This window comes from Podarcis bocagei (genome assembly GCF_964188305.1).
Source record: "Podarcis bocagei genome assembly, chromosome: 18".
NCBI classification, from domain to species: Eukaryota; Metazoa; Chordata; class Lepidosauria; order Squamata; family Lacertidae; genus Podarcis; species Podarcis bocagei.
Genome location: NC_138144.1, coordinates 6962124 through 6976235, shown reverse-complemented (window position 1 = coordinate 6976235; position 14112 = coordinate 6962124). Strand labels below are relative to the sequence as shown.

Below are 14112 nucleotides of genomic sequence, written 5' to 3'. Positions count from 1 at the left end.
AATTCCCAAAAACACCTTTTGACTTTTCTCCATCATGTTTTTCTCCAGCTCTGCACCTGCTGCCTGAGCCATTCAAGACTTCGGAAAGTTTTTGTGATGAAACTTATTCCACTTGGAATAATCAAAATTATAGTGATCTCCTCTTCTAAATGCTCAGGAGATATTTCGGGAGGTTACATCAGCCTCAGAAAGTAGCATGACAATATTAATTGCGCTGTGTCTGGGAAAGAAAAAGTTGGTGCAGAGAATATTTCCTGTGTTGGAGACAGACTGAGACAAGATGCAGAGCTGGCGACAGAGGGGTGTGCCTGCCTTGTGCTTCCTAGTTCCGAAGGTAGAGTTGAAAACCACCCAGCCTGGCAAAGCCCACCCAGTCTGGTCTTGCAAGAGTCGTTGGGTTCTTCTGCTTCGCCTCCTTGGCAGGTAAGAGGAGGAGGAGGCACAGCCAGAATGAGATCCCTGCTCCTTCTGTTGCTGCTTCTGCTGCTCATGATGCCCTTTGGAGTCTGCGGGAACCACAAGGCGAAATGCCCCTTGAATCTGGTCAGGGATCAAACGGATGATCGCAATTACTACTGGCCTGAACACTTTCTCATCACTGCGATCATATCTCCAAAAGCCTTTTATAAGGAAACTCCATACGTCTTTTCTCAGACACCCTTCGCCAGGGCTGAAGAGTATGTACTTCACAGTTTCATGGTCCTCCAGTCCTTCTGGTGGTTCCTATTTATCAAGGAAAGAGCGCCTTTCTCAGGGCTAGGGAGCCAAGGCTGTCCTCATGTTGCAGGTCTACCCTGCCCTGACCATTGGTCTTGCTGGCTGGGCTGATGGGAGCTGGGGGGTCCACTAAAAGATCCCACCCAAACCTCTCCCATTTCCTTGTTCCCTGGGTCTTCCTTAGTGAAACACTCTCCTACCTTTGATTCTGTGTTGCTTTTAGTAGAATGCTAGAATGCCAATGAATCTGGTCAGGGGTCAAAAGGATGCACTAAATTTTCCCACCTGCAGGGTGCCATGAAACTCAGGCAATTCCCAAGGCTCAAGGGTTTTATTCAATATTATTCCATTTGGACAATTCAGAAACTGTCGTTAGGGAATGCTACAGTTTTACAAAAGGAATTTAAGATCCTCTGGGTGACGTTTGGTGGCTGAAGAGCAGAAAAGATGTACTTTAATTGAAATGATGAATAAAATAATATGAATCAGGAGACTTCCTTGTTCATGGAGTCAGGTCTCTAAAATGTGAAAAGGAATTATTCCTTTTTTTCACACACAAACAACTGGCCTCATTTCTAAGTAGTGAGATGTTTGAGATTTCTTCACTTGGAATCCATAGGTACCTGTTTCCTATCCCAGAGGGAGGCATGAAACTCAAGCAATTTCCAAGCTGCCAAAATTATTTTATGTTTATTCTATTTGGATCATTTGTGAACAACCTTAGCCCAGTTCTCTTGACACAATACCACAGGAGACCTACAGCCCACCATGGGCTACATTAAAGGTTTCCTCCTCCAATCTCAGCACTTTTTCCTTTCTGTCACTGCTTTTTAAAAAACTTAAGGGTGGAACATTATGCTTCAAATAAAATGATTATATAAAATAATACAGACCAGGGTGTGTCCTCATTGGTGGAGTCACTGATCCAAACATGGGCAAAATTATAGATTTTACCACACACTCAAACCTGAAAGCCACCAGGCCTCATTTGTAACTAAAAGGGGACTGAGGTATTTGGTGCTTCTCGTTTTATCAAATGGTCTCTTATCTACCTATAGTCTAGCCCTTTGCAAGAAGCCAAAGACCACTGCAGCAAAAGCAGCCCTTGCAGCAACTTCCCAGTATAGCACACCTTCATTTCTTACTCATAGAACCACATTAGAATAGAATCATAGATTGCAGAGATGGAAGGGACCCGGAGGAATCTCACCTGAAGCATCCATGACACATGGTCACCTTCGGGGGGAGTCTCTTCCACTGTTGAACAGCTCTGTGTGCTGTTTGCATCAAAGCTCCTGTCATGGAGTAGAGATTTCCAAATTTTTGTTCTATGCTAGACAGGAAAAGGTTTGATATTAATGTAAAAGGATAAATAAATACTAATCTGTGTGGATTATATAATGTTTCCTCCATCCCATTAATATGAATATCAGTTTCACTCTTTTTAAAAAAATTCATTTATTGCAGGGAGGCACCTAGGTACTTCTGGCACGTGTTGCCTTTCCCACTCACCATCGTAGAGATCAACCAGGATCTCAGGCTCTTACCCAACATCACCCTGGGCTACAACCTCTTTGAGAACCATTGCGATGCAAGGATGACTTCGGATGCCATGCTAGAGCTGCTTGCAGGCAGTGGATGCAATATTCCCAATTATCAATGTGGAGTTCAGAATCACCTGCTGGCTGTTCTTGAAAGAAGCAACACTATCATCTCAAGAGTGATTTCAGCCTTGTCAGGCATCTACAAAATCCCACAGGTAAGTAGTGGGAGAGCATGGAAGCACAGAGAATTTCAACTGCGTAAAATTCTACTTTCTCTTTGGATAGGTCAAGCAGGGATATTTTTCAAAATGGGAAAATCCTGAGCTATGAATCCAACATCCCTTTTTCAAAACTGAGCCTTCACTAACTTGACACCTCCAGATGTTTCAGACTACAACTCCCATCAGCCTCAGCCAGCAGAGATTTAGATAGATATCAGTCATTTAATATGATTAAATACCCGTTATGCTGAAAGTAAAATAAATTGCTGATCTTTTGCTTTCCTTGCTAGATGAGTTATGGCTTCACTGCCCAGGTTCTCGAAGGTAAAACCCTGTTCCCTTTTGTCTACCGGATGACTCCCAAAGAGGAAAGCCAATACCAGGGGATTGTTGAATTGCTCCTGCATTTTGGATGGACGTGGATTGGCCTCTGCACTCCAGACAATGACGATGGAGAAAGATTTGTGAGCGCTGTGAAACCTCTGATGCTCAGCAAAGGGATCTGCATTGCTTTCTCAAAAAGAGTACCAGAAAATGATCTATATCAATTTATGAGGCCTGGGGAACCTTTTTTCCTATGGAGACAAGTTGGGGTATTTTTTTACTATATAACCAGTGCACTGAGTATCCAAGGACTCGTGATAATACTTCATTTCAATGAGAAGGAAATAGGGAAAAAAGTCTGGATCACAACAGCTTTGCTAGAAATCAGATTTGGCACTTACCTCCCTCCAGATAAGTTCCAGTACCTCCATGGTTCTCTGTCCTTTGAAATTCAGACTGGAATAAGGAGCAGCGAATGGGACAAATATACATGGCACACCGATCTTATGTATTATTTGAATCAAGCATTTCAGTGTTCATATTCAAAGCATCAGTTGTCCGTGAAAGGCAGGGTAAGATGCAGAGAGGAGGAGTACCTGCAGCCATTGCCCCAAGAGGACCGTGAGAGAGCCCTGTCTTATGACAGCTATGGCACTTACATCAATGTTCAGGCTGTGGCTCAGGCCTTGCATGCTTTGCTTTCATCTAGATCCCAGAGGAGGCTGATGGTGGAGGAAGGAGAGCAATGGGGACACGCAAGGCTACAGCCGTGGCAGGTATTTCCTTCCCCTTTTTGCAACCTGCAGCCGACACTGATGCTGATCTTGACTGGGGATAAACATGCAACATTTCATAATTACTATTAGTACTAGTAATAGTAGCATACCGCCCAACATTTCTCTGATGAAAATAGGGACGTCCCATTCCATAACGATAATCACTGGGCAACAATTTTTTACTTTTCGAATGTTGTCTAGATTTCTACAACTGCTTTAGGGTTTTTTTGCACTGCTGAATCAGGAAATGGCATCCGTTTCTCTCCATCAGGTCAGGTTTTTGTGCTATCTTGATTTGAAAAAAAATCAGATCTTGTGACAAAATCTATTACATTTTTGTGGCATTATCGGCTGATTTTTGTCAACACATATCATCCTAAATACGTTTTTAAGAGAAAAAAATGTTTTTCCAACAACATATATTGATTACCTGATAGAAACATCGATTACTGTAAACTGAATGGTGGGCATTGATAAAGGTAAGTACACGTAAATTGCATGTTGCTTCACCATTTTTCAAACTTCAGGGCTTGAACTTCTTGGAACTCCTGGCATGCTCAGCGGCAGGGAGGTCTCTCTTCAGAGTCCAACAGCAGTCAGCCATCATGACTGCGTCCCAGCGACCCTGATACCTGGTCTCCATCTCTTTCATGTCCTGATGGAATCTCTCCCCCTGCTCGTCACTCATTGAACCCAGGTTCTCAGGAAACCGGTCCATATGTGAAAATAGGTAGTCCATCTTGACGCTCATGTTGCAGCCCAGGTTTCTGAAAGCAGTCAGCATGTTGTTGACAAGTTCTGCGTAGTTTCTGGCCTTATTCTTGCCAAGAAAGTTCTTCACTACCAGAACAAATGCCTTCCACGCTTCCAGTTCCACTTTGTTCATTGAGTTTCCGAACTCTGGATCTCTGATGAGCTGACGGATCTGAGGACTGTCAAAGATGCCAGCTTTCAACTTCTCCATGGTCAATCCTGGAAAAGCCTGGCACAAGTAAGTGAAGCAGTCACCATCCTTGTCCAGAGCCTTGGTGAACTGCTTGATTAAGCCGAGCTTGATGTGCAGCGGTGGGAAGAGTATTCTGTCTCTGTCCACCAGAGGGTCGTTGAAGACGTTCCTTTCTTTGCAAGGCACTAATTCCTCCCGCACAGGCCAGTCCTTCTTCGTGTAATGCTGAGCACGGTCCCTACTATCCCACATGCACAGAAAACATCGGTACTGGTTGCCGTTCTTTAGCAGAACACATTTCAGTGATCGCTTGCTGCTGTCAATGAACAGTCTCCAATCTTTGGGTTCGTACTGTGGCACTCCAAGCTTGAGCAGAAGCTGTGCAATATCTGCACAGTACACCAAGTCCTTCTCTTCCGAGAAAAAACGGAGGTACTCTTGATGCCTGTTGCAGAAGAAGCTGATGCAAGCACTGTCAGAGAGGTTTTTTCCCTTCAGTCTGGATGCCAACAGTTCGGCAGAGTCCTTTGACAAGCTGAGGTCGCGAACTAGATCATTCAACTCCTTTTGGGAAAATGGATGTGGAGCATCATCTTCAAGAACCACTTCTTCTTCATGTCCTTCAACACTGGAGGCATCTTCGTCACTAATGTCAGGAAGTACTCCGAAGATAGGTACTGGAATTTCATCACAATGAGCTACAGGACGATGTGCTGATTGAAGATCAGGATACTTGAGGCAGCTCCAGTTCTTTCTGTTGATCCCAGTCACATCAACAGCGCAGTAGTAGCAGTCAGTGACATGGTTTGTCGGCTCCCTCCAGACCATGGGAATTCCAAAGTTCAGACTCCTCTTGCCATTGGTCCACCCACGAAGAGTCTCGGTGCATGCCTTGCACACCATGTGTGGCGCCCAAGCTTTATCCTGGTCACCAAGTTTAATACCAAAATAACTTTATGCTTTGCCGCACCAATTTATGGAAGATTTCAAGGTTTTATGACTTCAAACTGATCCCTTTTCGACATAATCACCCAAAACTATTGGACCTGAATACTTCTTGTCATTAAAATAATCATTTGCAATCAAAATAATTATTTGACATGGCATTTTACCCCCCACCAACTTCTAAAATGCTCCACACAAGCGTACATGTGAACAAAAACGTAAAAAAATGACATGTGGCCATGGCTCAAAAACTTGACCTGATTGAACAAAACCAATGTGATTTTTGGATTCAGTGCATCAGATTCGTTCTAAATCAACTGAAAAAATGCAGACAACAAATTTGTTGTTGACCAGTGTTTACTGTTGATATCCAGAGCTTTTTAAAGGCGGAACTCATTGAAACTCAGTTTTGGCACCTCTCAGGTGGGTGCCATAGAAAAATAGCACTCTTTATACCCCACACGTCTTTTTGGGTTGCCTCAGCACTCTGGGCAGCTCCCAACATAAAGAAATTCATACTAAAATATTAAACATAATAAAAATTCCCGATATAGGATTGGACGCCTTGTGGGTTGGATAACTCCACATCTGCCAACATTTCTCCAATGAAAATAGGGACATTCTAAGCAAAGTTGGGAAATTCCAGGATCAAATGAAAAACTGTCTCTAATTCAGGGACATCCCTGGAAAAGTGGAGCACTTGCAGGGTCTGTAGTAATAAAAATGGCTGAATAGGAATTCCACTCTACATGAGATACACGCAGCCCCAAATCAGAAGAGGTTGAAGTGAGTAGGACTGAGATATCCATCTTGGCTTCCCGTTTTCTTAATGCTGGTGTTTTCCCCTGCCATTCCAGCTTCACCCTTTCTTAAAAGAAATCCAGTGCCTGAATACTTCCAGAGGCAGACTGTGCTTGGATGAGAACTGGGAGCTACCAGCGGACTTTGATATTGTGAACTGGGTGATGTTTCCCAATATCTCTTATGACATGGTGAAAATTGGGAATATAAGGAGAGAGACGTCTGCTGGAATAAAGTTCACCATTAACCCAGAAGCCATTGAGTGGCCCAGGAAATTCAACAAGGTAAGGGGAATCACAAAGGGAGAAGGCTAGGAGATGATTACTATGTTTTTCCTTAAACAACCGCTGAAAAATGACCATATCAGGATATCAGGTTGACCAATGGTGTCTTGACCGTCAATAACAGCTGCAACCACCACTCTTTCTTTTCACAGCAGCTGAGATAGGAGGTGAATTTGGGGTGCTCAAAGAAAGGATAGAGCACAGAGGTCCTCAGAGAAGACACCAGAATCTTCGACAGAAAGGACTACGTAGATAAGAAGAAAAGTGAAAGCCCCTAGTAAAAGTGAACTATTGGGTTTTCATACATGCAGAAGGATGGAAAGTAATTTATTTTAGAAATGATAATTACTGATTTATTGTGGATATTTTAAATTTATGGAGTAAGCTCACTTGTAGATGTTGCAAATGTTAAACTATTGTATGTGCAGAAATTGAGAAGTGCACGGCTGTTGGTGAAGGATGAGAAGTTTAAAAAAAAAAACCCTATTGTAATATAAGGTTAATGTTAAGGAATGGCATATGAACTAGAAATAACTAGGGCATTCATCAGCAATAAGAGGAAACCTTGCATGCCTCAAAAACAGAGTGAGGGAAACCAATATTTAGAAAAGTTATATTAAATTTGTCTTAATTAGTGATTGAGAGATTATCCGAATCCTGAACTTTGGGGAAATCACATTTTAGACTCCATTGCCATTTTCTTTGAAGATTTATTAAGCAGGGAAGCAGGTAAATGGAGAAGAGGAATCAGAGTTCTGTGGCGCAAACCTCAGTTGTCCTGAACGAATTATGAAGAGCAAGATATTCTGGTCACCCCAATGGTCAGTGAGGAGTTGAAAGGAGCCTGATGAGGGGTCAAAGGCTGCAGTCCAGAGATCTGTTTAAACTCACTCTATGTGTGAATTACATACAAACAAATACTCCTAACTGTTCCTCTTTCTTGCACCTTCTTGTCTTCCTGGTTAGGCCGTGCCTCGTTCCAGGTGTAATGAAAAATGTCGACCTGGATATGCCAAGGTGGTTCTAGAAGGAAAGCCCGTTTGCTGCTATGCTTGTGCTCGGTGTGCGGAAGGGACCTTCTCCGCCCAGGAAGGTGGGTGACTCCAAGGGGGAAGGTATTTCTGGAGAGAGTAAACACAGGGCAGAAATCCAGTCTCAAACACTTTTTGTGAGATTTCTGCAGACATTGGGGAATGTGGCTCCTTCCTCAACGTCTTTACAATCACCTTCATTACATCCTGGAAGAGAGTTGAAAGGAATGACCATAAGGAAGAAATCTCTAGGATTTTTTCAAAATGTAATTGAGTTCAGATCATTAGGGATGTAAGTGATGTTGCAGCCACTCTTTTTCTCTTCCCCAGATGCAGAACATTGCACCAAATGCTCAGAAGATCACCATTCAAACAAGGACAGAGATCAATGTGTCCCCAAGATTACCACCTTCCTGACTTATGGAGAACATTTAGGAATGTTTTTAGCTTCCGTTGCCCTCTTCTTATCTATAACAGCAGGCATTGTGTTGGGAATCTTCATTAAATACAAGGAAACTCCCATAGTCAAAGCCAACAACCGGGACCTCTCCTACACCCTCCTCGTCTCCCTCCTGCTTTCCTTTTTGTCCTCCCTCCTCTTCATCGGGCGCCCAAGGAAAGAGACCTGCCTTCTCCGACAAACGGCCTTCAGCATCATCTTCTCAGGTGCTGTTTCTTCTGTCTTGGCAAAGACCATCACGGTGGTGCTGGCCTTCCTGGCCACAAAGCCCGGGAACAGGGTGAGGAGATGGCTGGGCAAGAGTCTGGCCAACTCCATTGTCATCTCCTCTTCTGGGGGGCAAGTTCTCATCTGCACCATCTGGCTGGGCTCTTCTCCCCCATTCCCAGAGCCCGACATGCACTCCCAGGTGGAAGAGATCATCCTGCAATGCAACGAAGGGTCTGTGGCCATGTTCTACGTTGCCCTCGGCTACCTGGGCTTCTTGTCTGCCACCTGCTTCACGGTGGCTTTCTTAGCCAGGAAGCTGCCCGGCTCCTTCAACGAAGCCAAGCTGATCACCTTCAGCATGCTGGTCTTCTGCAGTGTTTGGGTGTCTTTTGTGCCCACCTACCTGAGCACCAAGGGCAAGTACATGGTGGCCGTGCAGATCTTCTCTATGTTGGCCTCCAGCGCTGGGCTTCTGGGCTGCATCTTCCTTCCCAAGTGCTACATTATTGTGCTGAGGCCTGATCTGAACACAAAGGAGCACCTGACAACCAGAAATTAAGGGGACATCTGATGCTTAAAACATTCCATGTTCCTGATGTCCAGAAGTGCATAAAGGAAACACAGCTACTCATCCATGTTGCTCCTTCTCCACCTCTGAAAGAGATTGTGTTCCTTCTTAGCCCTGGTTTTATGTAGTCCTGTTCACATGAACCGTAAGATGGGAGGAAATGTTTTGCTACCTTGCTTTGCCACTGACTACAATGAGTCCTGGTCTACTGCCCTTAGTTTGTAAACTATTATCTTTTAATAATTTTAAAAAGATTTAAAAGGTTTTTGAGTCTGTTTGCTTTGTCATGACTACCTATTAACCATATCAATTCTAATATTCCACAATACTGTTTGGTTATGCCAGTTCTATGTATTCACTTTTCTATGCTCCATTTCCCACATTTATGCGCTATCATTCATAAGCTCACTTCACATCATTTCATTCTCCTAAGCTTTGTAAATCAATAAACTGAGAAATTCATTTAAGACATCTTCCATAGTCTGTTGGTTTAATTTCTGTATTGTGTAAGCTCTGCTCCCTGTTCCAACGAGTAGCAACTGATCTTAGCCAAGCCTTGACTGGGATCCAATGAATTTTATTGCACTGGCCAGGGTTAGGGGCGGGCGAGGCAGCCGGGAAGAGAGGGAAGAGGGAACTCCGGCGCTCACGAGAGTGGCAGGCCGCCTACGCCAATCTGGGCGAGTCATTGTGAAAGGAGGTGGGGTGAGTAGAGCTGGGGAAGGCAATCGGTCGCGAAAGGCAGCAGTGGAAAGTGGGGAGAGGTGGGGCGGGGTTTAGTGGAGAGTGGTCACGCCCACTAGGCAGGGCAAGGCAAAGCTGGGAGGAGCCTCTGGCTTGACTTATTTCATTATTATTACTAATATTAATTATAATGAAATATTAATTTGGGGGAAGGTATATTATTATATTATATTATATGACATTGGGACGCGGGTGGCACTGTGGGTTAAACCACAGAGCCTAGGGCTTGCCGATCAGAAGGTCGGCGGTTTGAATCCCCAAGACGGGGTGAGCTCCCGCTGCTCGGTCCCTGCTCCTACCAACCTAGCAGTTCAAAAGCAAGTCAAAGTGCAAGTAGATACATTCCAGTGGGAAGGTAAACGGCGTTTCCGTGCGCTGCTCTGGTTTGCCAGAAGCGGCTTAGTCCTGCTGGCCACATGACCCAGAAGCTGTACGCCAGCTCCCTTGGCCAATAAAGCGAGATGAGTGCCGCAACCCCAGAGTCGGCCAAGACTGGACCTAATGGTCAGGGGTCCCTTTTCCTTTAGCTATTATATTATATTATATTATATTATATTATATTATATTATATATTATATTATATCATATTACATATTACTGTATTTTCCCCTGTAGAACATGCCCCCGTGTATAAGACACCCCCTATTTTGGGGGACTCAATATTAAGAAAATGGGGGATCCCATTTTCCCCGTCTTATACACGGAAAAGTATGATATATGTATGTCATTATAGCTCCAGCTCAGCAGGAGTGGAGATTAGACGCCCTATCGTGGGTAGACGCCAAGCTTCCTGATTTACAGCAGAAGCTGCCCTGATTTACAGCGGCTCTATCCCTGGAAAATGCCTAGGAAAAAGAAACGACCGGCCTCATCTCCAGAAGGGAGCCCACAGAAGAGCAAGCAGAGCAAAATGGACGATTTCGTAAAAGCACAGAACTCAGAACCTACCATACCAAATAGAATTCATTCCCAGGTAGGTGGGGATGCTTTAATGGGTGGAGATCACCCAGGGGAGAATGCTGAGATGAGCGCTCATGAATTATCCCATGAACTACCATCTGAGGGGGCACCGCTCTATGCAGAAATACTCGCGGACCACTGTCTGCTGACTGCAAGAACAGTGGAGGAAATTAACATGAAATTAGAAAAGGTAACGTCTCTCCTGACGGAGTTGGTGCTCCTGGCAGCCAAAAATAGCCCACTCAGTACTAAAGAGACCGACCACAGCATCGCCCTCCCTCTAGACCATCATGTACAGGGGTGCAACCGGTCTGGACTTGATAACCGAGAGACTACAAATACTAAAAACAACAAAAGCGAAAGTAGGGACCTGATCCGACAAAGTACTCAAGTAGCTCTGGATATATATCCTTTTAATAGTATGCTGCCTTACTGGAAATCAATCGACAGTGTGAAGAGAAACTTTAAGCTTTTACTAAATATCCATTGCAACACTCTGATCGCGATAAACTTGCTTTGCACGGACCCCCAGCACACTAGACTCATGCTGACATTTTCTGACTCAGCTACCCCTAAAATGCTACTGAAATATAGGGCCATTTTACAGGACTATAATATTGATTTGAGGCGTGTTTTAAAGACACAGAACGAAAACAACTACTGCCAAACTTGTCGTATAGCCGGACCGACCCCAAGCAATCAACGCCCTCTCTGCCGAAGAGCTTTTGCCATAGGGCCATGATTCATTCGGAAGGGCCGTCAAAGATGAATATGTGCGATGAACCCAGCTGCAACACTCCCTTGGAGAGGAAAACGTCAGAGCAAAAAGGTCAAACACACAAAGAACGCCAGCCCAATCTAGATAATCCAAAGATAGGACTCTCTATTACGCCTTTGGCAGATCCAGAATTTCACCACCCTCTATCCCAACTGGAATCTGATCAGCCAATGCCAAGTGACGACCCTCCCAAGGGAAATGGGACACATAGAAAGCCAGAGACAGATTTAATTATCTTTGACGAAGACCCCCCGATGGTACCAGCAATTCAGATAAGACCGTCGATGCCGGGAAATCGGGAAAATGCTGCAAATCAACCCCGAGAACAACAACACCGTGCATATCCTAAGAACAGTTGCATCATTACCGAACCAGTGAGAGAGCTGATAACAATTTCCCCACCACAATGAAGCCAAGCCAGTTATGAAACGTGCAGCCTTAACATTATCTCATGGAACATAGCGGGTTGGGCTAACAAACTAGGGGACGAGCCATTTTGTGAATATATAACGGGTTTTGACATAAGAATGCTGCAGGAAACTTGGGCAACTGACAACATAGCTCTCGACGGTTACGACGCCTATGAAATCAAGGCCTCTAAACCGCTCGGAAGGGGACGACCGAGGGGGGGCCTAGTAACTCTGGTTTCCACTCAGTTGGCGTCACAAGTTATTGAGTGCTCAGTTTTCGAGCAGCTGGCGCTGGGGATAACTTTGCATCTGGAATCCAAGAGTATCATTCCTGTTTCAGCTTATATCCCGCCATATACAGTGCAAAAACAGATAGAGAGCATGTGGCGTAAATTCCAGTTTCCTTTATTCCCTACAAATTAGGTACCCTGGCTCGCCATTTTACCTAATGGGAGATATGAATGCCAGAATAGGCTCAAATGATGATAGCCTGGAGATAAAATTCCCAATATTAAGAGATCTAAAGGAAAATAGCGCCCTCTTGCTAAACCCACCCCCTCGTAGATATTCGAAAGATTGCCAAATCAACTATGCTGGATTCTGCCTGGCTTTTTTACAAATAAGTCTTGACCTCATCATTGCTAATGGGGCATTCTCCGGGGACAGAGAAGGCGAGTACACATTCATAAATACAAATGGAGCCAGCAGGGTAGACTACTGTCTCACTAACAGACAGGCCTTCAAATCAATTAAAAAATTCATCATAGATAATAGGACTGAAAGTGACCACTTACCTCTTATCATCTCCACTACTGGTCAAAATTCAATTCAGCACTCTCACATAGAACATGAGGATATAGACAAAGCAAATGATCCAGCATTGCGTAGGAAAAAATGGACACCTGAGATAGCAATTGCAGTTGAGAATAGATTGAATTCACAAACTGCAATAAAGTTAAGATCAATTATAATAAACAATTTATCAATAGACTCCTCCCTGACAGCTTACGAAAATCTCATTGAGTCCTTGCAGGATGTGGTCTCGGTTAACATAAACTTAGCCGGCAAGCCACGCACTGCTAAAGGGCGCGGTTGGTTTGACCAAGAGTGCCGCACAAAGAAGGAAGCCTTAAGGAACGCCTATTTGGCCTATAGAAACACTGGATTAAGCTACTTACCTCAATCTTATTTCAAAATCAAAAAAGAGTATAAAGCCCTTTTGGCCTCAAAAAAAAGGCAGTCCGAACAAAATTCCTGGTCCCTACTATTGAATGCCTCACTAAGCAATGAAACTAAACTCTTTTGGCAACTAGTCTCCGACTCAATGAAAAATAGTTCCTCAGCCCCCAGCTGTGTCATTCCAGCTCAGGTTTGGGAGAACCACATCAGAAATATATTTATGGAAAATCCAAACCTCCCTTCCAGCTTACAGGAGGATGACAGGGCAGAATTGTCACTGCTCCCTAATTGGAGGCCGGTTACTGTGGAGGAAGTCCATACATTCATTGGGAATCTGAAGAGTGGAAATGCTCCGGGGAAAGACTTTATCCCAGCTGAGTTGATCACATCAAACCAGCACTGGTGGCCTCCGCTTCTGGCAGCACGTTTTATGGTAGTAAATAACTCGGGGAAGGTACCATATAGCTGGAAACATGCTATAGTAGTCCCAATCTTTAAGAGAGGCCACCCAAATGTACCTTCCAATTATAGGCCTATTAGCCTGCTCTCAATAATTGGGAAACTGTATGCCCATTTCCTCAGTAGCAAACTGAAAACTTTTCTAAATGAACATAATATACTATCTGAAGCCCAGGCAGCCTTTCGTGAGAACCATTCAACAACAGACCACTGTCTAATGCTGTCCTTCCTAGCTGAGAAGTATACCAGACATCTACAGGGTAAACTCTTCGTGGCCTTCATGGACCTGAAATCAGCATTTGACTCCATCCCCAGATCCCAGCTATGGTCCAAACTGAGTCTGATTTTGCAGGACAAACGACTTCTCTTTCTTATAAAAGCCCTGTACAATGGAACCAAACTGCAGGTCTGATGCGGTCGACAGGGACAGCTATCGAACAGCATCGAGATGACTAGGGGGGTGAGACAGGGTTGTATTTTGGCCCCCACATTGTTTTGTCTATTCTTAAATGACCTAGAAGAGAACTTAATGGACCCAGATGGACACATTCCAAAAATAGGAATGAGAAGGACCCCTTGTTGTTATATGCTGATGACACGGCCATCATCTCACGTTCCAGACCGGGTTTGAATTATCTGTTGAGGAAATTTTCTGATTACCGTTCTGGAAATGGTTTATCCATTAATTATGAAAAATCTAAAATCTTAGTCTTCGAAAGAAGATTCTCCCGGTCTAAATGGGTGCTGGATGGCCA

General features: G+C 44.2%; 1 protein-coding gene across 1 annotated transcript; it reads left to right on the top strand.

Annotated features, from left to right (window-relative positions):
- Window positions 1-2314: 2314 nt before the first annotated feature.
- Window positions 2315-9736, top strand: LOC308577406 (vomeronasal type-2 receptor 26-like; the record flags this gene model as incomplete). The annotated part of the gene is made up of 6 exons (XM_081177521.1): window positions 2315-2476; window positions 2773-2946; window positions 3262-3582; window positions 6331-6558; window positions 7525-7651; window positions 7920-9736. The coding sequence occupies 6 exons, from the start codon at window positions 2315-2317 to the stop codon at window positions 8816-8818; spliced, it is 1911 nt and encodes a 636-aa protein (XP_081033647.1). The 3' UTR covers window positions 8819-9736.
- Window positions 9737-14112: the final 4376 nt, after the last annotated feature.